General features: G+C 39.8%; 1 protein-coding gene across 16 annotated transcripts in view; it reads right to left on the bottom strand.

Annotated features, from left to right (window-relative positions):
• Window positions 1–25818, bottom strand: part of BCL2L13 (BCL2 like 13) — an 86753-nt gene that overhangs the window by 15475 nt on the left and 45460 nt on the right. For 4 of the 16 annotated variants that reach the window (XM_077871732.1, XM_077871733.1, XM_077871726.1 and 1 more), the window contains one exon: window positions 13319–13400. The exons of 11 other annotated variants lie outside the window; for them this stretch is intronic. In XM_077871732.1, coding sequence (XP_077727858.1) covers window positions 13363–13400 — 38 coding nt within the window. In that variant the 3' untranslated portion in view covers window positions 13319–13362. Of the gene's footprint in view, window positions 1–7948; window positions 8076–13318; window positions 13401–25818 lie in introns of those variants that run through there. One more of the 16 variants, XM_077871729.1, reaches the window with a different exon arrangement.

Raw genomic sequence — 25818 nt, 5'->3', positions numbered from 1 at the left:
TATAAACATTGGGGTGCATGTGCTCCTTTGGATCACTGTTTGTATCCTTTGTATAAATATCTAGTAGGGGATTTATTGCTGGATCATCTTTCCTTTCTTTCTTTCTTTTTTTTTTAAGATTTTATTTATTAATTCATGAGAGACACAGAGACAGAGACACAGGCAGAGAGAGAAGCAGGCTCCATGCAGGGAGCCCAACATGGGACTTGATCCCGGGATTCCAGGATCATGCCCTGAGCCAAAGGCAGACACTCAACCGCTGAGCCACCCAGGCGTCCCTCATCTTTCCTTTCCACTCCTATAGGCATTAGTCCAAATTTGTGTTAATCACAAAATAGGTGCCCCACATAAGAGGCAAGGCTTACGCTTGGCAAGGTTGCTCACTGTTCCCTACCCTGTACTAAATCCTGAAGCCTTCTCTTTTCATTCATGTAGATAATGGTGCTAACATTTTGAGAAGCAGAAAACATTTCACAAATGTAACCAAAGATGTAAGACTTTTCCCTTAAAAACCGTGCATTCATACAAAGCATACATACCATTTTAGGGGAAATTTTACATTCCCTGAAACTTATCCATGGTTCCCAGCTAGAGACTCCTCATCTGGCTCTATCTGGGTCTGGCTTAAATTCTAACCCCTCTGGACTGAACCCAGTCCCCCTCTCTTATTTTCCTCTAATTCACAGCTCTGAGTCCAAGCTACACAAAATACTATGATTATACATTTTGTACCATACTTCTCACTAATTTTTTCCCAACTATTAATCATTCTCCAACTAGATTATAAACACTTCAAGGGGGATCCCTGGGTGGCGCAGCGGTTTGGCGCCTGCCTTTGGCCCAGGGCGCGATCCTGGAGACCCGGGATCGAATCCCACGTCGGGCTCCCGGTGCATGGAGCCTGCTTCTCCCTCTGCCTGTGTCTCTGCCTCTCTCTCTCTCTCTCTCTCTGTGACTATCATAAATGAAATTTAAAAAATAAAAAAAATAAAAAAAAATAAACACTTCAAGGGAAGAAAACATGCTTTAAACTTCTTTGCTATCCCCCTTGTAATGCCTGAACAGTGATGCTCAGCAAGTGTTTGACTAACAAGAAAACGGGTCCCATCTTTGGATATAAAAGAAGCACTGAACATTGGCTCTTTTGATTTTCTCAGGCACTGACAGGTACAGTTCTTTATTCATTTCTAGATTTCTAAGCATGACTGTACCTCAGTGTTTGTTGTCCAAGGTCACATACTGCTGGTGCTGAAGAGAATTCAAACTCCCCTTTCTGATTCAAGTTACCATGTTCTAGCTACCCAGAATGCCCTCCTCCTCAATTTTGCCCTTCTGAATCCTTCTAATTACTTTTTTAAAAAAGATTTTATTTATTTATTCATGAGAGACACACAGAGAGAGAGAGGCAGAGACACAAGGCAGAGGGAGAAGCAGGTTCCATGCAGGGAGCCCGATGTGGGACTCAATCCCGGGTCCCCAGGTCACGCCCTGAGCTGAAGGCAGCGGTAAACCACTGAGCCACCCGGGCTGCCCTTTCTCATTTCTTTTAAACTCTTAAATGAGAGGATCCCTGGGTGGCTCAACAGTTTAGGCCTGGCCTTCGGCCCAGGGCGTGATCCTGGAGTCCTGGGATCGACTGTATGGAGCCTGCTTCTGCCTCTGCCTATGTCTCTGCTCGCACTCGCGCTCTCTCTCTCTCTCTCTGTGTCTCTCATGCATAAATAAATAAAACCTTCAAAAAAAAAAACTCTTAAATGGGCAGCCCCGGTGGTGCAGCGGTTTGGCGCCGCCTGCAGCTTGGGGTGTGATCCTGGAGACCCAGGATCGAGTCCCACATCGGGCTCCCTGCATGGAGCCTGCTTCTCCCTCTGTCTGTGTCTCTGCCTCTCTTTCTCTGTGTCTATGAATAAATAAATAAAATCTTAAAAAAAAAAAAAAAAACTCTTAAATGATTTATCTGCTCTCTTTGTTCATAAAATATATAGTAAATTCTGTGTATGTCTTATATCACTAATTCTAAGTTCCTAGAGATTAAAGATATTTTTTTAAGCTTTATTTATTTATTTATTTATGATAGACATGGGAGGGCAGAGACACAGGCACAGGGAGAAGCAGGCGCTAAACCGCTGAGCCACCCAGGGATCCCCAAGATATGTTTTTATAATATCTTCATTGTACTTTATTTTTTCTCAGCCCCATGCTATATGCCTTAGATTCCCACGCATATTATATTAATAGAATTATATATAATTAATATATTAATATATTATATAATCAATTATTCTGTTAATTATATTAACAGATTAATATTAATTTGGAGGAACTTGGACAAGCTGATCCACCTCATGAATCTGGGGTCTTTTCCACTGAGAAAAGCTGTCATTTCTTTTTGTGTGTGTGAATGCTGCCTTGGAATCACAAAGATGGAAAAAGACATGTACCATAACCTGCCGTTCTAGACCTGCAGGCCTCTCTGAAGAGGAAACACATCTGTTAGCCAACTTTTTCTACTATACACAGAGAAGAAAGTGGAGGTCTGAGCAGGACCAAACAGGTTCAGGACTGCCTTTTTTTTTTTTTTTTTTTAATAACCAAGACTCAGTTAAGGATAAATCAGAAATGGCTCAAACACAAAATATTTGGAACATAACAAATAAAGAAAGTCCTGCTATTCTGAGTCATTGCCACTCTAAATTACCTAGGGTGGATCCTACAATTCATCCAACAAATGCTTAGCTGCTTTCCAACCTAAGTCTTTCACACTTTAAAAAAAAAAAAAAAAAGATTTGTTCTATTTATTCATGAGAGACACAGAGAGAGAGAGGAAGAGACACAGGCAGAAGGAGAAGCAGGCTCCATGCAGGGAGCCCTTGAGGGACTTGATCCCAGGTCTCCAGGATCACACCCTGGGCTGAAGGCGGTGCTAAACCACTGAGCCACCTGGGCTGCCCTCTTTCACACTTCTTAAAGATGAGACTATACTTCCTTCCCGAAGCATTTCCTTATTAAGCTCTACAACCATCATTTTCTTTCTTGGAAATCTACAACACCCACTTAAAAAATCTGTACTTCACTATGCCTTTCTTGATACTTATTTTGAACAATTAAACACTTGGCTTCTCTATGTTTACGGTTGTGTTTAACTAGTAAACATATAATCAGCAAACTAATAAAATTTAAGAATTTTAAGATTAAAATCTCTGTTTCAAGGCGTCTATAATCTAGTTGGGGAGATTAGGTAACAGAGCAGCCCTCAAGCTTTGCTGTCCAATTAGATACACCTGTGAAAGTTTTAAGACGTCCTTATGCTGGAACACCTGGGTGGCTCAATCAGTTAAGCATTTGCCTTTGGCTCAGGTCATGATCCCAGGGTCCTGGAATTGAGCCCCACAGGGGGCTCTCTGTTTGGTGAGGAGACTGCTTCTCCGTCTCCCTCGGCCTGCTGCTCCACCAGCTTGTGCTCTCTCTCTCTCTTTCTCTGTCAAATAAGTAAATAAAATCTTAAAAAACAACAACAAAGACTTCTTATGCTAAAGTTACAACCCATAACAATCAAATTAGAATCTTTGAAGGTGGAACCCAGGTATTGTATCTTGCTAAACGATCGGTATAACAGCTGTAATCAGTTTGGCTTCCTCACTATCCTACCCAAAGCCCAAACATACTCTAGCACAATGAAAAGAAAGAGGTAAAATAATTAAGACTATTGAGGGATGCCTGGGTGGCTCAGTGGTTGAGCGTCTGCCTTAGGCTCAGGGTGTGGTCCTGGAGTCCCAGGATTGAGTCCCTCAAGGAGCTTGCTTCTCCCTCTGCCTAAATTTGTGCCTCTCTGTGTGTCTCTCGTGAATTACAAAAAAAAAAAAAAAAAAGACTACTGAGTGACTGTAAGGACATTCTGAGTTTGCTGATTCCTGATGAACCACCAATAACAGAGAATGACAGTAGGCCACAAGAATGAAAATAGCTACTCAGGGAACCATTTCTGTAACCTTGTTGAAAGAGTATACCTGGAAGTCCATAAGTAAGGAAGACCCAGTCACCAAAACCAGACCAATAATTAAATTAAAATTTCCTGTTGTATTTACCTACCTCTTTGCCAGAACACAATTCTAATTAGTCATGTAAATTTTCTAACACCTTCTTACAAGGGATTTCTCTTTGCCACATCATTTATATACTCAAAAGTTTACCTGTTTATTAAATCATTTCTTCAAGGAGCTTCATTGTGAAAAGAGAAATAAAGGCTCATATAAAGGATAATTATACAAGGAGGGGGAAAAGGTAGTGAAGAAGAGCAGTGATAGCATAAAGCAGCATGAAGTACATAATTGTCCATTATTGACTCTACTTTAGCACCCTTGTTTTATTTGCTTTCTCAAAATCTCCAAATAAGAAACTAAATGTGGCTCAGCAACTTTATAATCTTTTATCTTCAAATCTTGCAAAGTAGCTAAAAAGAAGGGTAATGAGGTATTGCTTAAGATTATAAATATATATTTTTTCATTATTGAAACTCAACATTTAAAAATTGGATTCTTTTTGCTAAGCTGGCAAGAGTGTTTACAGAATTATGCCATTGAATGAATCAATCACAGTCTATGACCCCAAGAAGCAAGTAAGACTACCCTATTTCCTCAAAGAAACTGCATTTGAGTTATGCGAAATAGTCAAAGAATATCAGTTACTCCAATATGACTAACTTAAAACTGCGTTGTTAGCCTTCCATGAACATTTTCAAATTTTCTAAAAAAACTCAAAAAGCCACCCCCACCTTCCAACATTGAGAGATAAGGAAGGTAATTTCTCATGTTGTTTATTCTTAGTCTTAAAATCACATCTGCTTTCATTCTGTTCACACTCTACAAGTTCTGTAATTTGTTTCCATGCGGATGCTAAGACGCACAGTACAGCTGGATTCACAGAGCTGCCTTACAATTACAGAGCTCTTCAAACAGAAGGGTTATCCAAGGGTCAGAGCAGTCTCAAGCGCTCACTGATAAGAATTCTTGACAAGTTACTTATCTGAACTTCTAAAAACAGAAACTCATAGCAAGAACTGATTAAAAAAGCAAAAACAAAAATTAAAGAATCATAAAAGGCAAAAATTTTAATCCTTAGAAAGGAATTCTTAGTTGCTTTTTCTTTAGGGATGTAAGCCAAAACAAATCAATGGAAATTTCAAAAATTCCATCGTGAAGAAATAAGGAAAAAAAACAAGTAGAATTTAGGGTAAAATGACATTTTGCTTTTTTTTTTTTTTTTTAAGATTGTATTTACTTATTCATGAGAGACAGAGAAAGAGGGGCAGAGACACAGGCAGAGGGAGAAGCAGACCCCATGCAGGGACCCTGATGTGGGACTTGATCCGGGACCCTGGGATCAGGCCCTGAGCCAAAGGCAGACGCTCTACTGCTGAGCCACCCAGGCATCCCAACATTTTGCTCTTATTTTTAACAGCTTAAAGCTAACAAGAGTTAAGAACACTCTTTGTTCCCTTGATCAATGAGTTTGTCAAATTACAACTTTATTTATTTATTTTTAAGATTTATTTTCTTTATTCATTCAGAGAGACCAAAGAGAGAGGCAGAGACACAGGCAGAGGGAGAAGCAGGCAGAGGGAGAAGCAGGCTCCATGCAGGGAGCCCGACGTGGGACTCGATCCCGGGTCTCCAGGATCACACCCCAGGCCGCAGGAGGCGCTAAACCGCTGCGCCACCGGGGCTGCCCAAATTACAACTTTAGAATAATATACTCCCCAGAAGTCAATTCAGATTTAATTGCTTTTTGCCCTGTCATGGCCTTCCCCACCTTACAACTTATTTCTTACTTGGAATGTGACATTTTAATGAAGATTCACCAAAATATTTGTGCTCTTATGTAAAAAGCATTAAAGAAAGAATAGATGACCACTTAGACTTTCACTCCTGGGACAATTCATATAAAGCAAAAATATAAAATTAGAGGCCTCTCTCTTAACAATTATTGTTATTAGTGAAGAGTAGGCTTTCACTTAAAGATAAAGAGATTTTCTGGATGATACTTTGGGTAAAATTTAGCACATTAGGGGGAAGAACATCTACAAGTAGTGTTAGAGCCAGTCTAGCAATCTAAAATCATTGTTAGCACAAAATATTTATATTGTTGGAAATATCTTTTTAGTCTCACTGATAAACACAACGGAGGGACACCTGGGTGGCTCAGTGGTTGAGCATCTGCCTTCAGCTCAGGGTGTAATCATGGTCAGGGGATCGAGTCCCATATCAGGCTCCCTGCAAGGAGCCTGCTTCTCCCTCTACCTCTCTGTGTCTCTCATGAATAAATAAATAAAATCTTAAAAAAAAAAAAAAACCCACAAAGGAGTAACTTGAAGTCACTCCCTTGAAGGGTTCAAAAACATAAAACCAACTATCAGAGTTTAATATGCACAAAGAACCAGAGAGCTAGACCTTTCTTTGAAAACAAAAAGAAAACAGAGGAAGCCAAGAGAGATTAAGTAACTTGCCCCAAGGTGTCTTAGCCTGAGAACTGCATGTCGGTAACAATGGATAAACCAAATGTGTACCAAGTGGCCTTCTCAGCATTTTACTGATATGAACCTAGTTAAATCTTATTATTATCCGTAATAAGCCATATTATTATTATTTCCATTTTACAGATCAGGAAACAGAATCAACCAAAGAGGGCAACTGTTCAGTCACTGAACTGGATTTAAGCTCAGGCAGTTTACCTCCAGGGACCATGCTTTTATCAACTATGTTACACTAACTCTTAGGGAAGTCTCCAGATTGCCATATAGAGGTTTTCCCCTGAGTTTACAGCAAGAAATAAATAGAAAAGGTTATTCTTGTTGTTTTCTTCAAGCAAGTACACGAAGACATGCATGAAGCCCTTCCAAATAAAAAGGGAGAGAGAGAGAGAGAGAAGAAACTGAAATAAGGGGAGTATAAGGGGAGTATCTTTAAATAAATGTAAGATAAAATACAAATGTACTTTGGTTTTGGTGGTAGAACAAAATAAAAACAGCTTGCAGATCATTAAAAGAACCTTTTCAAAAATGTGCAGTACTGCTCTATTCTGCTTGTATTGACTGCATTTTGCTTCCCTTTTTGGGGGTTCACATCAGTTACAAATTATTCCACCACTTAAAGCAGTATTTTATCTTCAGGCTCAAGGCTGCTGACAAACTGAGCTCCTTTCCAGCTGAAGATGCTTTGGCAGAACTCCAAAGACCATATTTATTCCCTGGTAAACTCACCTTAGGGGACTCACCTCCCCTAAGATGTACCAACAAACCTTTATTATTACTTCTCAGCCTTTATACGATATCTATCTCTCAAGAATTCATTTTAAAAAATAAAAAGATAACTGCTCTTCTACATTCAGTCAAGCATATGCCTCTCAGATCACTATTAACCTAAAATGAGAAAATCCAAAGTAGGAAAGATATCCTACAGAATTTTCCACCAATTATGACAACCAAGACCCACAAAAAATATACTTTGGAATACAGTGCAGGGAATATTCACATTTGCATATAAAACATACAGGTTTCATGAAACAGTACTTAACCTCATTACACTAAAATTATTTCAGTTACAAAACCCACTTAGTGATTTTAGATCACAAACTATGTCACCTCCCAGAGTATAAAAATTCTGTTCTAACAAATTCTTACCTTAAAGTTCCCAAAAGATAACCTTCAAATATCCTTGATTATAAACAAAAACATTTTTTGTGGCTTTCTATTCTTAAAATATAAATGAGAAGTTTTAAGTCAGAGAAAAAAGGCAAAAACTAATTTTACTCAAAGTACTTAAATATTAAACATTATGGTAGACATCAGATGACATTTTCACCAATAATCTTGTATGTAATTTAAAACTCAATGTTTCATAGTAAGTATTTAATGTAGTACATAACATAGGAGAAAATAAGATTTAAGCCTTACCACGGTACTTGTGCTGCCCTTTTCAGGAGTCAGATTTACTTCTAATGTAGCAACATAATCCCAGGAAGTGAAAGACAGTGAAAAGAGGAGGGAGGGAACCAGGATGAGTCAGGGAGAATCATAATAGGACAACTAGGCTGTGCCCTAAGTGCGCTGCAGGGCAATTAAAAGACTCAAAGCACAAAGGAATCTTCAGACTCAGGAAGAGGAAAAAAAAATACACACTCTTAAAGACATATCTGAAAACCTGACATTTAAATATTTTCACAAAACACTGTTCTATCATTATTTTTCTGAGATGGCTATTCTTCCTGTTTTGTAATTGATAAAATTGAGGCTCAGAGAAGTTAAATGAATTCTCCCCCAAACACAAAGCTAATATTTGGTAGAGCTGAGGCCACAAATTGCCCTTGTGATTTCCAATCCTTGCAAACTCACCACTCTGCGGCAGAGTAAAAAATAAGGTGAAAAGAGAAAATAAACAAAAGCCCTATCTTCTAATTCTAATGCCAACGTAAACAAAAATAAATTCAGTTTTAGCTCTGAAAATCAGCTAATTGCTAATTACAGTTAAGATGTGTGTTCCTAATTGAATTTATTTCTAATTGCACCTCAAATAATCACTCCTTTCATCTTCTGACTACACTTGAACATATCTACTTGACAGCACAATAACATGCTACACATGATTATTTACAGTTTATAATTATATCTCCTCAGCCAGTTCTGAGCTCAAGAGTAGGGCCTGATTTTTTTTTTTTTTTTAATATTTTATTTATTGGGACGCCTGGGTGGCTCAGCGATTGGGTGTCTGCCTTCGGCTCAGGGTGTGATCCTGGAGTCCTGGGATCGAGTCCCACATCAGGCTCCCTGCATGGAGCCTGCTTCTCCCTCTGCCTGGGTCTCTGCCTCTCTTTCTGTGTCTCTCATGAATAAGTAAATAAAATCTTTCTTTTTTTTTTTTTTTAAGATTTTTTTTTTTTTAATTTTTATTTATTTATGATAGTCACACAGAGAGAGAGAGAGAGAGAGAGGCAGAGACACAGGCAGAGGGAGAAGCAGGCTCCATGCACCGGGAGCCCGACGTGGGATTCGATCCCAGGTCTCCAGGATCACGCCCCGGGCCAAAGGCAGGCGCCAAACCGCTGGGCCACCCGGGGATCCCTTTTTTTTTTAAGATTTTATTTATTTATTCATGAGAGACACAGAGAGAGAGAGGCAGAAACATAGGCAGAGGGAGAAGAGGCAGGCTCCATGCAAGGAGCCTGATGTGGGACTCAATCTTGGGAATCCAGGATCAGGCCCTGAGCCGAAGACAGACACTCAACCGCTGAGCCACCCAGGCGTCCCTAGGGCCTGGATTTTATTCAACTTTTGTATACTTAAAATCTAGAATGGTGCCTACCATAACATATGCAATCAAACAAGGTTTACTGCACAGTAAAAATTAATCTCTGAAGGGCTTAAACAGCATTACAGAAATTAATCTTCACAAACTCCTTATAAAATGGGCACTCAATGATTTCCTTAGAAACTAGAGTTTATAAATAATATGAAGAATATTCAAGAAAATGATTCAGGGATCCCTGGGTGGCGCAGCAGTTTAGCGCCTGCCTTTGGCCCAGGGCGCGATCCTGGAGACCCGGGATCGAATCCCACGTCGGGCTCCCGGTGCATAGAGCCTGCTTCTCCCTCTGCCTATGTCTCTGCCTCTCTCTCTCTCTGTGACTATCATAAATAAATAAAAATTAAAAAAAAAAAAAAAAAGAAAATGATTCATCTAAGGCCATACATTTAGACAGAAATAAACACCTCTAAGCCATTCTCCTCCTCGAGGAAAACCAAGAGAAAGAACAGGAGTTGGTGATGTGTATGAGCACTGCTCCACAGAACAGGCGCCCCAGCCTCTATATTCCATATAGATATTTCAAAGGAATTATACAAATGTATTTCACCCTCACATGATGGTGAGTCTCAGTAATAAGAAATGATTAGAGACGACTAAGCATCTTTTACATCTAAGGTACAAAAATTGTAACCATAGGACTTATGAGTCTGAAGAATCATGTCCATGGATAAAGTAACTAAAAACGAAATGAGATAAATCCTTGTCAAGTGTCAGCTTGAGGTCATTTTAACTTGTGGTTTGGGAAGCATGTAAGAAGCCTCCAAGTTGCCACTGCACCCTAACAACCACGAGTAAAGCTGCACAAACAGAAATCAGTAACTTCTCTTAGATCGTAAGAGAAGTGAGGTCATTGGCAAACTGCGGCCCCCAGGACCAGACTGACCGACAGGCAATACAGAGGATTACAACTTTACTAGAATACAAAATCAAAAGAGGCAACCACCCAGGAATCAGCGCTCAGGTAGGAGAACTGGAAGTGATGGATCGCTGGAGTTTGGTAAGGACAAAACCGAGAGAGAAAACTTCGGAGGGACTTCTGGTTCTGATTCCACATGATTCCACTTGAAGTCGCCACTTCACCCTAACAAGTAAGAAACTGAACTAACTGAAAAATCCACAACTATTTTAGAATCTGTAAGATAGGTGATGGCATGGGGCAAACTGCTGCCCTCAGGACTGAGAGACAGACAGGCAGACATGGGGAGTCACAGCTTACCAGTGTGGGGACGAGCACTGAGGGAGGGAGACCTAAACCCAAGTGATGAACTATGCAGGCTCAGTATGGCCAATATGGAGTTTTTAACTCTAGGATACCCCATCATAGAAAGACCCCTATAATTTTGTGAGATTTACCTCCAGGAGCTCAACCCAGGGCTCTCAAAAAATACCAGAGGAAAAGCCCCTCGTGCTTCTGGAAAGGCGAGGAAAATAAACCATTCTGAAATACATCAGGGCACTCACTGTTTTTCTTAACAAGGACTGCCCTCCAGAGAAACTAATCAGAGCCTAACCAACACAGGGGTTGAGAAATACCCAGCTCAGCTTACACTAGCCATCTCACTCCACCTAACAGGAGAAGGAAAAACTGAGAAACACGTATGAAGTTCACAGTGCAGAGGCCATAGGCTCCGTAAAAAGAGTGACCTAATCATAGGGCTATACAATTTTCCTCTTTCCCCCAAGGCTTCTTCTTCTTTTAAAAGATTTTATTTTATTCATTTGCAAGAGAGAGAACACAAGCAGGGGAAGCAGCAGAGGGAGAAGCAGGCTCCTCGCTGAGCATGGAACCCAACACAGGGCTCGATCCCAGGATCCTGGCATCATGACCTGAGCCAAAGGCAGATACTTAATTGACTGAGCCACCGGGGCACATCCCCTCCCAACATGGCTTCCTTATAGCAGCTCCTTTTACCCAGTACACCATGTCCAGCTATCAAGAAGAAATTACAAGGCATGTCTAAAGGCAAAAAACACAGTTTGAAGAGACGGAGCAAAAGCATCAGAACCAGACATTGAAGATGTTGAAATTATCACACCAATAATCTTTTTTTTAAGATTTTATTCATTTATTCATGAGAGACACACAGAGAGAGGCAGAGACATAGGCTGGGGAAGAAGCAGGCTTCCAGAAGGGAGCCTGATATGGGACTCGATCCCAGGACCCCAGGATCACGCCCAGAGCCAAAGGCAGATGCTCAACTGCTGAGCCACCCAGGCGTCCCTATCACACAAAGAATTTTTTTTTTTAATTTTTTTTAAATATTTTTTTTATTTATTTATTCATGATAGTCACAGAGAGAGAGAGAGAGAGAGAGAGGCAGAGACACAGGCAGAGGGAGAAGCAGGCTCCATGCAGGGAGCCCGACATGGGATTCGATCCCGGGTCTCCAGGATCGCGCCCCGGGCCAAAGGCAGGCGCTAAACCGCTGCGCCACCCAGGGATCCCCACACAAAGAATTTAAAGCAATTATGATGAATAAGCTAAGGACTCCTATGGGTAAAGTAGAGAGCATGCTGGAATAGATGGGCAACGTAAGTAGAGAGATACAAATACTAAGAAAGAACCATGAGATCAAAAAGATCTATAACAGAAATGAAGAATACCTATGATGGACTTATTATTAGACTAGATATGGATAAGGGAAGAATCTCTGAGCTTGAGTAGATCTCAATAGAAACATCCAAAACTGGGCAGCCCGGTGGCTCAGCGATTTAGTGCCACCTTCAGCCCAGGGCGTGATCCTGGAGACCAGGGATCGAGTCCAACGTCGGGCTTCCTGCATGGAGCCTGCTTCTCCCTCTGCCTGTGTCTCTGCCTCTCTCTCTCTCTATGTGTCTCTCACGAATAAATAAATAAAAATTTTAAAAAATTATAAAAGAAGCATCCAAAACTGAAAAGTAAAGACAACAAAAACAGGAAAAAAAGAACAGGCTATCCAAGGACTGCAGAACAACTACAGAAAGTGTAACATACACGTAATTGGAATACAGAAAGGAAAAGAAAGAAAGGAACAGGAGAAATATTTAAAAGAATAATGAATGAGAGGAGGGCACCTGGGTGGCTCAGTGGTTGAGCATTTGCCTTCAGCTCAGGTTGTGATCCTGGGTCCTGGGATCGACTACCGCATTGAGCTCCCTGCATGGAGCCTGCTTCTCCCTCTGTCTGTCTGTCTCTCTCTCTCTCTGTCTCTCATGAATAAATAAATAAAATCTTAAAAAAAAAATGACCAAGAGCTTCCTCAAATTAATGTGAGACACCAAACACAGTTTCAGGAAGCTCAGAGAACATCAAGTAGAATAAATGTGAAAAAAACAAACAAACAAACAAAAAACCTATACCTAGGCATATCATTTTCAAACTACAAAAAAGTCAGAGATAAAAAAAATCTTAAGCCAGAGTTAAAAGCATCTTACCAATAAAAGAACAAATATAAGAATTATATTGAACTTTTCCTCAGAAACCATGCAAGCAAGAACAGAGTGAACTAAAATATTTAAAGTGTTGAGAAAAAAAATCCCCACCAATTTAGACTTCTGTGCATGTGAAATTATCCCTCAAAAATGAAGGACAAGCAAAAATCTCAGACAAGCAAAAACTGAGGAAATGTGTTATTAGTAGACTTGCCTTGCAAGCAATGTTAAAAGAGTCTCAGAGTCTCACTAGAGAAGGAAAACAATATGTCAGAAACTTGGATCTCCATTAAGAAAGGAAGAGCATCAGAGGGATAAGTGAAAGTAAAATAAAAATGTTTATTTTTCTTATTCTTAATTGATATACCTCATAATAGGTTGTTCAAAAAGATAATAGCAACTCAATTATGTATGCTTACATATATAGCATATATATGCACGTACATATATATACATACATACGCATGCTTATATAAGTGAAATAAGTGACAGCATTGACACAGAGATGAGAGAGAGGAATTAAGATTATTTTGTTATGATAAGGTACTCACATTACTCATGAAGCAGCACAGTGTTATTTGAAAGTGAACTTGGATTAGTTGTAAATGTATATTGCAAACTCTGGGGCAAGCACTAAAAAAAGTAAAAAGAGAAATGTAATGGATATGTTAAGAAAGGAAAGAATATGGAATCATATCACATGCTTAATTAAAACCACAAAAGGCAGAAAAAGAGTGGAAGACAAAATAGGAATAAAGAATAAGGGCAACAAGTGGAAAACACTTTTAACGAATATGACAGATATTAATCCAATTATCAATAATCACTTTGACCATCAATAATCTAAATGTACCAATTAAAAGACAGAACTTGTCAGATTGGATGAAAAAACAAGACCCAACAAGTGTTGTCTATAAGAAACTCTAAATATAAAGGGGTGCCTAGCTGGCTCAGTAGGTAGAGTATGCAACTCTTGATTTCAGGGTTTTAAGCTTGAGCCCCACATTGGGTGGAGAGATTACTTAAAAAATAAAATCTTAAAAAAAAAAAAAAAAGTGAGACTACCTCTATCTATTAATTTAAACCGAGCAGACTTCAGAGTAAGAAAAGTTATTAGGAACAAAGAGGCACATTCCATAATGATAAAGGGGTTAAACATCCAAAAAGACATAATAATCTTTAATGTGCATACAACTAACAACAGAGTGTTAAATTATAGGAGACAAAAACTGATAGAAATGCAAGGAGAAATGAATGAATCCACTATTATAACTAGAGACTTCAACACTCTTCCATTAGAAATGGATCCAACAGGCAGAAAGTCACTAATGACATAGTTAAATTCAACAATACCAGCAATTAATTGGATACAACGGGCATCTATAAACTACCTCATCCAATAATAGCAGAATACACATTCCTCCCAAGCTCACATGGAATACTCACCGAGACCACATTCTGGGACATGAAACACACCTTTATGAATTTAAAAGAATAGAAATCATACAATGTCTATGCTCAGACCACAATGGGATACAACTAAAAATCAGCAATGAAGATAGTTGGGAAATTCCAAAATACTTGGTTATTAAATTAAATAGTCTGAATAATATCTGGGTCAGAGAATAAATCTCAAGAGAAATTTTAGAATATTTTGAACTAAATGAAAATGAAAACATAACTTACAGGCAGCCCAGGTGGCTCAGCGGTTTAGCGCCACCTTCAGCCCAGGGTGTGATCCTGGGGACCCGGGATCAAGTCCCACGTCAGGCTCCCTGGATGGAGCCTGCTTCTCCCTCTGCCTGCATCTCTGTTTCTGTGTGTGTGTGTGTGTGTGTGTGTGTGTGTGTGTCTCATCAATAAATAAATAAAATCTTTAAAAAAAAAAAAAAGAAAACACAACTTACTAAACTTTGTATCAGGCAGTAAAAGCAATGCTTAGAGGGAAATTTATAGCATTAAGTATTAAATGCATATAGTAGAAAAGAAAGATTTTTTTTTTTTTTAAGATTTTATTGGGCAGCCTGGGTGGCTCAGTGGTTTAGCTCTGCCTTCAGCCCGGGGTGTGATCCTGGAGACCCAGGATCGAGTCCCACATCAGGCTCCCTGCATGGAGCCTGCTTCTCCCTCTGCCTGTGTCTCTGCCTGTCTCTCTCTCCTCTCTCCTCTCTGTGTTTCTCATGAATAAATAAAATAAAGATTTTATGCAGGGAGCCCGATGTGGGACTCGATCCTGGGTCTCCAGGATCACACCCCAGGCTGAAGGTGGCACTACACCGGTGAGCCATCTGGGGTGCCCCAAAAAGACCTAAAATCAATCATCTAAACTTCCAACTTAGGAAACTCGAAAAGGAAGAGGCAATTGAATCCAAAGTAAACAGAAGAAAAGAAAAATAACAGAAATCAATGAAATTGAATATAGGAAATCAACAGAGAAAATCAATAAACCCAAAAGCTGATTTTTTAAGAAGATCAATAAATTCAATAGGAAAAAAGAGAAAACACAAATTATTAACATCAAAAATGAAAGATGGGACACCACTATAGATCCCATGGACTTTAAAAGAATAATAAAGGAATATCGTACTCCATAATCACAAATTTGAAAACCTAGATGAGATGGATCCATTCTATAAAAACATAATCTACCAAAACTCAGACAAGAAAAAACAAACTGAATAAGCCTATATCTATTAAAGAAATTGAATCAATAATCAATAACCTTCTAAAATAGAAAGCACAGAAATGCCTGGGTGGCTCAGTATCTGACTCTTGATCTCAGCTCAACTCTTGATCTCAGTCAGGGTCATGAGTTCAAGCCCCACAGAAAAACAAAGAAACAAAAAACAGAAAGTACAGAAAACACCAGGTTCAAGACAGGTTCACAGGTGAATTACACCAAACATTTAAGAAAGAAATTGTAGTAATTCTCTATAATCTCTTTCATTTGTTTTTTTTTTTAAATATTTTATTTATTTATTCATGAGATACACAGAGAGAGAGAGAGAGGCAGAGACACAGGCAGAGGGAGAAACAGGCTCCAGGCAGGGAGTCCAATATAGGACTCCATTTCGGGACTCCAGGATCATGCCCTGAGTCAAAGGCAGATGCTCAACTGCTGAGCCACTCAGGCGTCCCTGCTTTTCAACATTGTACTGGAAGTCCTAGCTAATGCAGTAAGACAAGGAAATAAAATGTATACAGACTGGGAAGGAGTTGTTTAAAAAAAAAAAAAAAAAAAGACAACAGGTCCCAAACAGATTCACCTGAGCTAAACTCATGTCACCAACCAAGACTTAATACTTAACCTAACTGCAATTTCAACCTCCTTTAGGAAGGAATGTGATCGGGATCCCTGGGTGGCGCAGTGGTTTGGCGCCTGCCTTTGGCCCAGGGCACGATCCTGGAGATCCAGGATCGAATCCCACGTCGGGCTCCCGGTGCATGGAGCCTGCTTCTCCCTCTGCCTGTGTCTCTGCCTCTCTCTCTCTGTGACTATCATAAATAATAAATAAAAAAAAATTAAAAAAAAAAAAAAAAGGAAGGAATGTGATCTTAACCAGTCAGTCTGGAATTTCCTAGTCAGTACTGGTAAGGTTCCTTTCATTGCCCTAAAAAAAGGTGACCTAGCCTGAAATAATCCTTTCTTTTGTTTATGATTTCCTTGTCCCACCTCCTTTCTATCTTTAAAAACTTTTCTTTTTCTGCAGCTCTTTGGAGCTCCTTTCTATTTGCTAGATGGGATGCTGCATGATTCATGAATCACTGAATAAAGCCAATTAGATCATTAAATTTAATTTAATCTTTGAATTTCTGTTATTTTACAGAAGAAATAAAATGGTCTTGTTCACAAATGACACAATCATCTATGTAATGAAAACCCAAAAGAATCCACAAAAATAACCTAAAACTAATAAGCAATGATAGCAAGATTGCAGAATACAAGGTTAATATACAAAAGTCAATCGCTTTCTTATATATTAGCAATGAACAAGTGGAACTTGAAATTAAATATAACAAAATGGGTACAAGATTTACATGAGAGAAACTATAAAACTCCAATAAAAGAAATAAAAAACTAAATAGAGATATTCCATGTCATGGATATAAAGACTCAATATGGTTAAGATGTCAGTTCTTCCCAACTTCATCTATGATTCAATGCAATCCCAATTAAACTCTCAGCATATATTGATAAACTGATTCTAAAGTTTATATGGAGGGACTCCTGGATGGCTCAGCAGTTGAGCATCTGCCTTCAGCTCAGGACATGCTCCCAAGGTTCCAGGATTGAGCCCCACGTTGGAGTCTGGAATGGAGCCTGCTTCTCCTCCCTCTGCCTATGTCTCTGCCTCTATGTCTCTCATGAATAAATAAATAAAATATTTTTTAAAATAAATAAATAAAGTTTATATGGAGAAGCAAAAGACCAGGAATAACCAACACAATATGAAGAACAGAGTTGGAGCACTGACACCATCTAACTTCAAGACTTATATAAAGCTAGAGTAATCAAGACAGCATGGTATTGGTGAAAGAACAGACAAATAGATCAGTGGAACAGAATAGAGAGCCCAGAAACAGACCCACTTAAACACAGTCAACTGATTCTTGAGAATGGAGCAAAGGCAAACAATGGACAAAAAAGTTTTTTCAAACAATGGTGCTAGGACAATGCACAAAAACTAATCTAGACACAGACCTTATACCCTTTACATAAATTAACCTAAAATGGATCACATATTTTTTTTTCAGATTTTTTTTTAAAAGATTTTATTTATTCATGAGAAACAGAGAGAGAGAGAGAGAGAGGCAGAGACACAGGCAGAGGGAGAAGCAGGCTCCACACAGGAAGCCCGATGTGGGACTCGATCCCAGGTCTCCAGGATCAGGCCCTGGGCTGAAGGCAGCGCTAAACCGCTGGGCCAGCCGGGCTGCCCTGGATCACAGATTTTTTTTTTTTTAAAGATTTATTTATTTATTTATGATAGACATAGAGAGAGAGAGACAGAGAGAGAGAGAGAGAGAGAGAGAGAGGCAGAGACACAGGAGGAGAGAGAAGTAGGCTCCATGCCAGGAGCCCGACGGGGGACTCGATCCCGGGACTCCAGGATCGCGCCCTGGGCCAAAGGCAGGCGCTAAACCGCTAAGCCACCCAGGGATCCCCTGGATCACAGATCTTAATGTAAAACACAAAACTATAAAACTCCCAGTAAATAATATAGGAGAAAACCTAGATGAGCTTGGCCTTGGTGATGACTTTTTAGATACAACACTAAGACACAGTCAATGAAATAAATGACTCAGAAGCTGGACTTTATTAAGATTAAAAATGTCAGTCTATGACAATGTTGAAAGAATGTAAGCCACTGACTGGGAGAAAACAATTTCAAAAGACACATCTGAGGGGCACCTGGAGTGGCTCAGTCGGTTAAGCATCTGCCTTCAGCTAACGTTATGATCCCGGGATCCTAGGATCAAGCCTCACATCGGTCCCCCTGTTCAGTGTAGAGCCTGCTTCTCCCTCTCCCTCTGCTTGTCCCCTCTTTTTTTTTTTTTTTAAGATTTTTATTTATTTATTCATAGAGACACAGCTAGAGAGAGAGAGGCAGAGACACAGGCAGACGGAGAAGCAGGCTCCATGCAGGGAGCCCGATGTGGGACTCGATCCCGGGTCTCCAGGATCATGCCCCAGGCTGCAGGCGGCGCTAAACCGCTGCGCCACCGGGGCTGCCCTGCTTGTCCCCTCTGCTCTCTCTCTCTCTGACTCAAATAAATAAAATCTTAAAAAAAAAAAAAAAAAAAAAAAGACACACCTGATAAAGGATTATTATCCAAAATATACAAAGAACTATTTAATAAGAAATCAACCTGATTTTAAAAATGGGCCAAACACCTTAGCCAATACCTCACCAAAGATGTACAGGGACACCTGGGTGGCTCAGTGGTGGAGCCTCTGCCTTTGGCTCAGGGCATGATCCTGGGATTCTGGGATCGAGTCCCGCATCGGGCTCCCTGCATGGAGCCTGCTTCTCTCTCTGCCTGTGTCTCTGCCTCTCTCTCTGTGTCTCTCATGAATAAATAAAATCTTTTAAAACAACAAAAACGTACAAATGACAAATTAGCATATGAAAAGAAGTTCCACATCATATGACATCAGAGAAATGCAAATTAAAACAATGATGTGAAGTGGTGCAGCCACTCTTGTGAACTGGTGCAGCCACTCTGGAAAACTGTGTGGAGGTTCCTCAAAGAGTTAAAAATAGACCTGCCCTACGACCCAGCAATTGCACTGTTAGGGATTTACCCCAAAGATACAGATGCAATGAAACGCCAGGACACCTGCACCCCGATGTTCATAGCAGCAATGTCCACAATAACCAAACTGTGGAAGGAGCCTCGGTGTCCATCGAAAGATGAATGGATAAAGAGGATGTGGTTTATGTATACAATGGAATATTACTCAGGCATTAGAAACGACAAATACCCACTATTTGCTTCAACGTGGATGGAACTGGAGGGTATTATGCTGAGTGAAATAAGCCAATCGGAGAAGGACAAACATTATATGTTCTCATTCATTTGGGGAATATAAATAATAGTGGAAGGGAATATAAGGGAAGGGAGAAGAAATGTGTGGGAAATATCAGAAAGGGAAACAGAACATAAAGACTCCTAACTCTGGGAAACGAACTAGGCATGGTGGAAGGGGAGGAGGGCAGGGTGGGGTGGGGGTGAATGGGTGACGGGCACTGAGGGGGACACTTGACGGGAAGAGCACTGGGTGTTATTCTGTATGTTGGCAAATTGAACACCAATAAAAAATAAATTTATTATAAAAAAAATAAAAAATAAAACAATGAGATACCACTACACATCTAGTAAAATGGCCAAAATCTAACACCAACAACACCAAATGCTGGTGAGGCTATGAAGGAAAAAGAATACTCATTCACTGCCAGTGAGAATGCAAAATGATACAGCTTGGTAGTTTCTTACAAAACTAAACATACTGGGACGCCTGGGTGGCTCAGCAGTTTAGCACCTGCCTTGGGCCCAGGGCGTGATCCTGGAGACCTGGGATCAAGTCCCACATCGGGCTCCCTGCATGGAGCCTGCTTCTCCCTCTGCCTGTGCCTCTGCCTCTCTCTCTCCCTCTCTCTCTCTCCCCCTCTCCGTCTCTCATGAATAAATAAAATCTTAAAAAAAAACAAAAAACAAAAAACAAAAACTAAACATACTCTTACCAGACTGCACTCCTTGGTATTTATACAAAGAAGTTTAAAGCTCATGTCCACACAAAAACCTGCACACAGATGATTGTATCAGCTTTATTATAATCATCAAAACTTGGAAGCAATGAGATCTCCCTTCAGCAGGTGAATCGGTAAATAAACAGGTGATACATCGAGACAAAGGTGTGCTAAAAATCCAGGACTAAAAAGAGATGACCTATCACAAGCCATAAAATCAAGACATAAAAAAAAAAAAAAAAATCAAGACATAAAAAGAGGAAATTAAGTGAAAGAAGCCAGTCTGAAAAGGCTATATATCACATGGTCCCAACTATATAACATTCTGGAAAAGGAAAAATGATGGAGACAGTAAAAAAAATCAGTGGTTGTCAGAGGTAAGGTAGAAGAAGGGTCAAATAAGTGGAACACAAGATTTCTATAAAAGTGAAACTACTCTGTTTAATACTATAGTGGTGTATATAGGTCATCATAAATTTGTCCAAATTACAGAATATACACCAAGAGTAAACTGTAATTTAAACCATGGTCTTTGGGTAACAATGATGCATCCACATAAGTTCATCAGTTGTAACAAATGTACCTACCACTCTGGTAGGAGATGCTGTTAATGGGGAAGGCTATGCATGTGTGCAGGCAGGTAGTATATGAGAAATCTCTGTATCTTCCTTCGTTATTTCTAGGAACCTAAAACTGCTCTACAGTCTATTAAAAAAAATTCACACCAGTCACATTACTTATAAGCCTCAAATAAGTGCTCTTCTCAATCCAGTACAATGGAAAAATCATCTCAAATATACTAAGACAAAAATGATCACTGAACATAAATCATAGAAAAAACAAAACTATCTGCAGAAATCCAAAAGGCATTTATGCCAGCCATTTCTTTTTATAATTCAGAGAACAAAATATTATTTTCCTCTCTGCATCTGTATGCCCAGAGCCTTCATCCAACAGAGTATAGCTGCCATCACCTCCTCCTGCCTTTTGGTTTTCAAAACCAGTTCCAGTTTGACAGCTGAGCAGTTTGTTTTATCCTGACGTTGTGTTCAAGTGGCTGAAGACAAACACATTACCCATGGAAATCATACTTAGACTTTATATAACAGATATGCAACATCATGTAGACAAATTTTAAGACCTGTCAACAATGTTTAATACAAAGTACCTTAAAGATGATTCATGTTAAAAAAAAAAAAAAAAGATGATTCATGTTGACACTTTGTATCAGAAGATATATTTTCACCAATTAGTCAAAAAAGCAATCTCTTGGTTTTAAACACATGAAAAACTGTGTACTTAGACCTAAAAATGTGAAATACAGATTGGGCATTCAAAGTTAGAGATTAAAAACACATTAAAGGTATCCCTGGGTGGCGCAGCGGTTTAGCGCCTGCCTTTGGCCCAGGGTGCGATCCTGGAGACCCGGGATCGAATCCCACGTAGGGCTTCCGGTGCATGGAGCCTGCTTCTCCCTCTGCCTATGTCTCTGCCTCTCTCTCTCTCTCACTGTGTGCCTATCATAAATAAATAAAATAAAATAAAAACACATTAAAATCTTAAAAATTGGGCAGCCTCAGTGGCTCAGCGGTTTAGCGCCACCTTCAGCCCAGGGCGTGATCCTGGAGACCCAGGATCAAGTCCCACATTGGGCTCCCTGCATGGAGCCTGCTTCTTCCTCTGCCTGTGTCTCTGCTCCCCTCCCCCCTCCCCGAGTCTCTCATGAATAAATAAATAAAATCTTAAAAAAAATAAAATAGAATCTTAAAAATATTAACAAGCTAATTATTCCTATCATTGTTCTTCTCTTTAGCACATACATTTCAGTTGAATAAAACAGATTCTTTCTCTGTAACAAATTATAATAACCAACAAACTTAAGATGTACTATATTATAATAAAACTGAAAATCAAGAAGGGAATGAATTACATTCCCTGTATTTTTAATTCTTCCCTTGTTATAAAGCACCATGCAGGTGAGGAAGATTCTTGGGTGGAGCTACCATGAATACCAAAAGTGGCAATGAAAATGACAATGAGGAAAATGGGGGGCTGGTTCATGTACCTTCATCACCCTCCATCTACAGTGGAGACATGGAGGAGATTCTTTTGAATGCACAACATGAATCAGGACAGAGAAGTTCAAGGGGAAGTCCTTAGTGTGACAGTCCTTCCCCATAAAAAGATAGGCAGGTTATATGTTTAATGTAGAAATGCACAGCAGCACAGACCATAACTCTCAGTCAGAAGTTAGAAAAGAAAAGAAAGAAGTTGATGCTTTAAAGGAAAGTATAGACTGCATGTCTGACTGGTCCAGCAGGCCTGAAACCATCCTCTAGGGTTTCCACTTCAGTTTCCATTCTGTTTCTTGAATAGGAGGAAAAAGGAAACCAGGTAGAAAGGGAGTTTCTTTTCCCCCAAACACCATCAACAGATTATAATTTGGGCAACAATGCTATTGTCTACTTTTAGTGCCACCAGATTTAGAACTGCATAATTCATGGTATAAATCTTACTTTTGCAATATAATACCATGTCTTTCTTAAAACAAAATCAGGGAGCATCTGGGTGGCTCAGTTGGTAAGGCATCTGACTCTTGATTTCAGTTCAGGCCATAATCTCCACATCATGGGATCCAGCCCTGCATCGGACTCTGAGCTCAGCACAGAGTCAGCTTGTGAATCTCTCCCTTTCCCTCTACCCCTCCTGCCGTGCACGTGCATGCTCGCTCTCTCTCTAATAAATAAATAAATCTTAAAAACAAAAAGAACATAAACAAAAGAACAAGGGGCACCTGGGTGGCTCATTCAGTTAAGCCTCCAACTCTTGGGATGCCTGGGTGGCTCAGTGGTTGAGCATCTGCCTTTGACTCAGGGCATGATCCTAGGGTCCTGGGATCAAGTCCCAATTCGGGCTCCCTGCCAGGGAGCCTGCTTCTCCCTCTACCTATGTCTCTGCCTCTTTCTGTGTGTCTCTCATGAATAAATAAATAAAATCTTAAAAAAAAAAAGCCTCCAACTCTTGATTTCAGTTCAAGCCCCATGGGGACTTTATGCTGGATGTAGAAGAGCCTGCTTGGGATTCTCTCTCTCCCTCTCCCCGTGCCCCTTACCCGCTCTCCCTCTCAGTCTCTAAAAAAAAAAAAAGGATAATAAATAAATAAAATAAAGTTAAAAAAAATGAAATCAGATTAGCAAATGATATAAAGGCTCTGTTATTTTGTTTTTCTTTTTTTTTTTTTTAATTTATTTATGATAGTCACAGAGAGAGAGAGAGAGGCAGAGACACAGGCAGAGGGAGAAGCAGGCTCCATGCACCGGGAGCCCGATGTGGGATTCGATCCCGGGTCTCCAGGATTGCGCCCTGGGCCAAAGGCAGGCGCCAAACCGCTGCGCCACCCAGGGATCCCCTGTTTTGTTTTTCAAGACAAAGGAAAGCTTCCCTAAGTTTGAATTTATAGTTATTAAAAAAAAAAAGAAAAGAGGAGCACTTTGCTAACTCAGTAGAGCATACAACTCTTGATGTTGGGGTCATAAGCTCAGGCTCCACCTTGGGGCTAGAGCTTACTTAAAAATACAAAAACAAAAACAAAGGACACATGAACACACAAATATGCCAGGCTATAAAAAACTATTTTAAGCCAAAAACTAGAAAGAAATGAAGAAATAATAACCAAAGTTAAAAGGGAGATACAACTTCATACATTGTAAAGATTAAAAGAGAGAGAAAAAAAAAAGATTAAAAGAGAGGTTTTTTTGTTTGTTTGTTTTTTGTTTGTTTTTAAAGAAAGGCAGTCTGGGAGCACCTGGGTTGGTTAAGCATCTGCCTTTGGCTCAGGTAGTCCTGGGATCGAGCCCTGAGTCAGGCTCTCTGCTCAGTGGAGTCTGTTTCTCCCTCTGCCCTTCCCCTCAGCTCATGCTCTGTCTCATAAATAAATAAATAAATAAATAAATAAATAAATAAATAAATAAATAAATAAATAAATAAATAAATATTTAAAAAAAAAAAAGAAAGAAAAAGAAGAAATAAAGGCAGATTGCCACATGCAGCACCTCATCTGGATCTGTCTGGATTCTTAGAAGCTTGACTACCCTATGTTCTTCTATAAATGGACCAATAGAGCCTGTTTTGAGGTTGTAGCAGGGAAGTAAAACTACTCCTATACCTTTGATGGAAGAACAGTCCTCCTCTATCAGGGAAGGTTGTCCTCTTTGACCAAAGTTGTCCTCAAGAAGAATGCACATGGAGTGCTGAAGGAGAAAGGATACCTGCTAGGCCAGCCAGATCAGTCAAATCAAACCTGGCAATCAGTGGGGTGACAGCTGTCATAGCCAGATCACCTTCATATCCAAAAGAGAGGATTTTTTTTTTAAGAGAGGATATTTTTGAGACACTTAGAAATCTGAATGCTAACAGGATATCTAAGGATATGAAATCATTTTTAATTTTTTTGATGTAATAATGGTAGTGTGATTAAAAATAAAGAAAACCGGGCAGCCTGGGTGGCTCAGCAGTTTAGCGCCACCTTCGGCCCAGAGCATGATCCTGGAGACCCAGGATAGAGTCCCGCATTGGGCTCCCTGCATGGAGCCTGCATCTCCCTCTGCCTGTGTCTCTGCCTCTCTCTCTCCTTTCTGTATATTCTCATGAATAAATAAATAAAATCTTAAAAAAAATTAAAAATAAGAATTAAAAAAATAAAAATAAAAATAAAGAAAACCTTTATTTTTTAGTGATACATACTGAAAAAAAAATTTTTTTTTACTTTTAAGTAGGCTCCATGCCCAGTGTAGAGGCTGATGAGGGGCCTGGACCCCTAACCCTGAGATCAACAACACCCAGGCCAAGATCAAGAGTCAGATGCTCAAAAAAAAAAGAAAGAAAGAAAGAAAGAAAGAAAGAAAGAAAGAAAGAAAGAAAGAAAGAAAGAAAGAAAGAAAGAAAAAAAACGGAGTCAGATGCTCAAGCAACTGAGCCACTCAGACACTCCTGGATTTTTATTTTATTTTATTTTTTATTTTTTAAAGATTTTTATTTATTTATTCATGAGAGACACAGAGAGAGAGAGAGGCAGAGACACAGGCAGAGGGAGAAGCAGGCTCCATGCAGGGAGCCCGACATGGGACTTGATCCTGGGACTCCAGAATCACGCTCTGGTCTGAAGGCAGGTGCTAAACCACTGAGCCACCCAGGGATTCCCCTGAATTTTTTTTTTTTATTATTATTATTTTTTAAAGATTTTATTTATTTATTCATAGAGGCACAGAGAGAGAGAGAGAGACAGAGACACAGGCAGAGGGAGAAGCAGGCTCCATGCAACAAGCCTGATGTGGGACTCGATCCCGGGTCTCCAGGACCACACCCTGGGCTGCAGGCGGCGCTAAACCGCTGGGCCACCAGGGCTGCCCTGAATTTTTTTTTTTTAATTCCAGTATACTAAATGTTCTATTAGGTTTAATTCCAGTATAATGTTACATTAGTTTAAGGTGTACAATATAGCGACTCAATTTTATATGGTACTCAGTGTTCATAAATTTATTCTTAATCTTCTTTACCTATTTTGCTCATCCCTCCATTTACCTTCCCTACCTACTGAAATATTTTTTAAATATTTTATTTATGTATTTGAGAGAGAGAGAGAGAGAAATAGCGAGAGGGACGCCTGGGTGGCTCAGCAGTTGAGTGTCTGCCTTCGGCTCAGGGTGTGATCCTGGGATCTAGTCCCCCATTGGTCTCCCTGCATGGAGCCTTCTTCTCCCTCTGCCTATACCTCTGCCTCTCTCTCTGCCTCTCTTTCT

The sequence above is a fragment of the Canis aureus genome, chromosome 25 (genome assembly GCF_053574225.1).
Source record: "Canis aureus isolate CA01 chromosome 25, VMU_Caureus_v.1.0, whole genome shotgun sequence".
Classification (NCBI taxonomy): Eukaryota; Metazoa; Chordata; class Mammalia; order Carnivora; family Canidae; genus Canis; species Canis aureus.
This window is presented reverse-complemented; position numbering and strand designations above follow the sequence as displayed.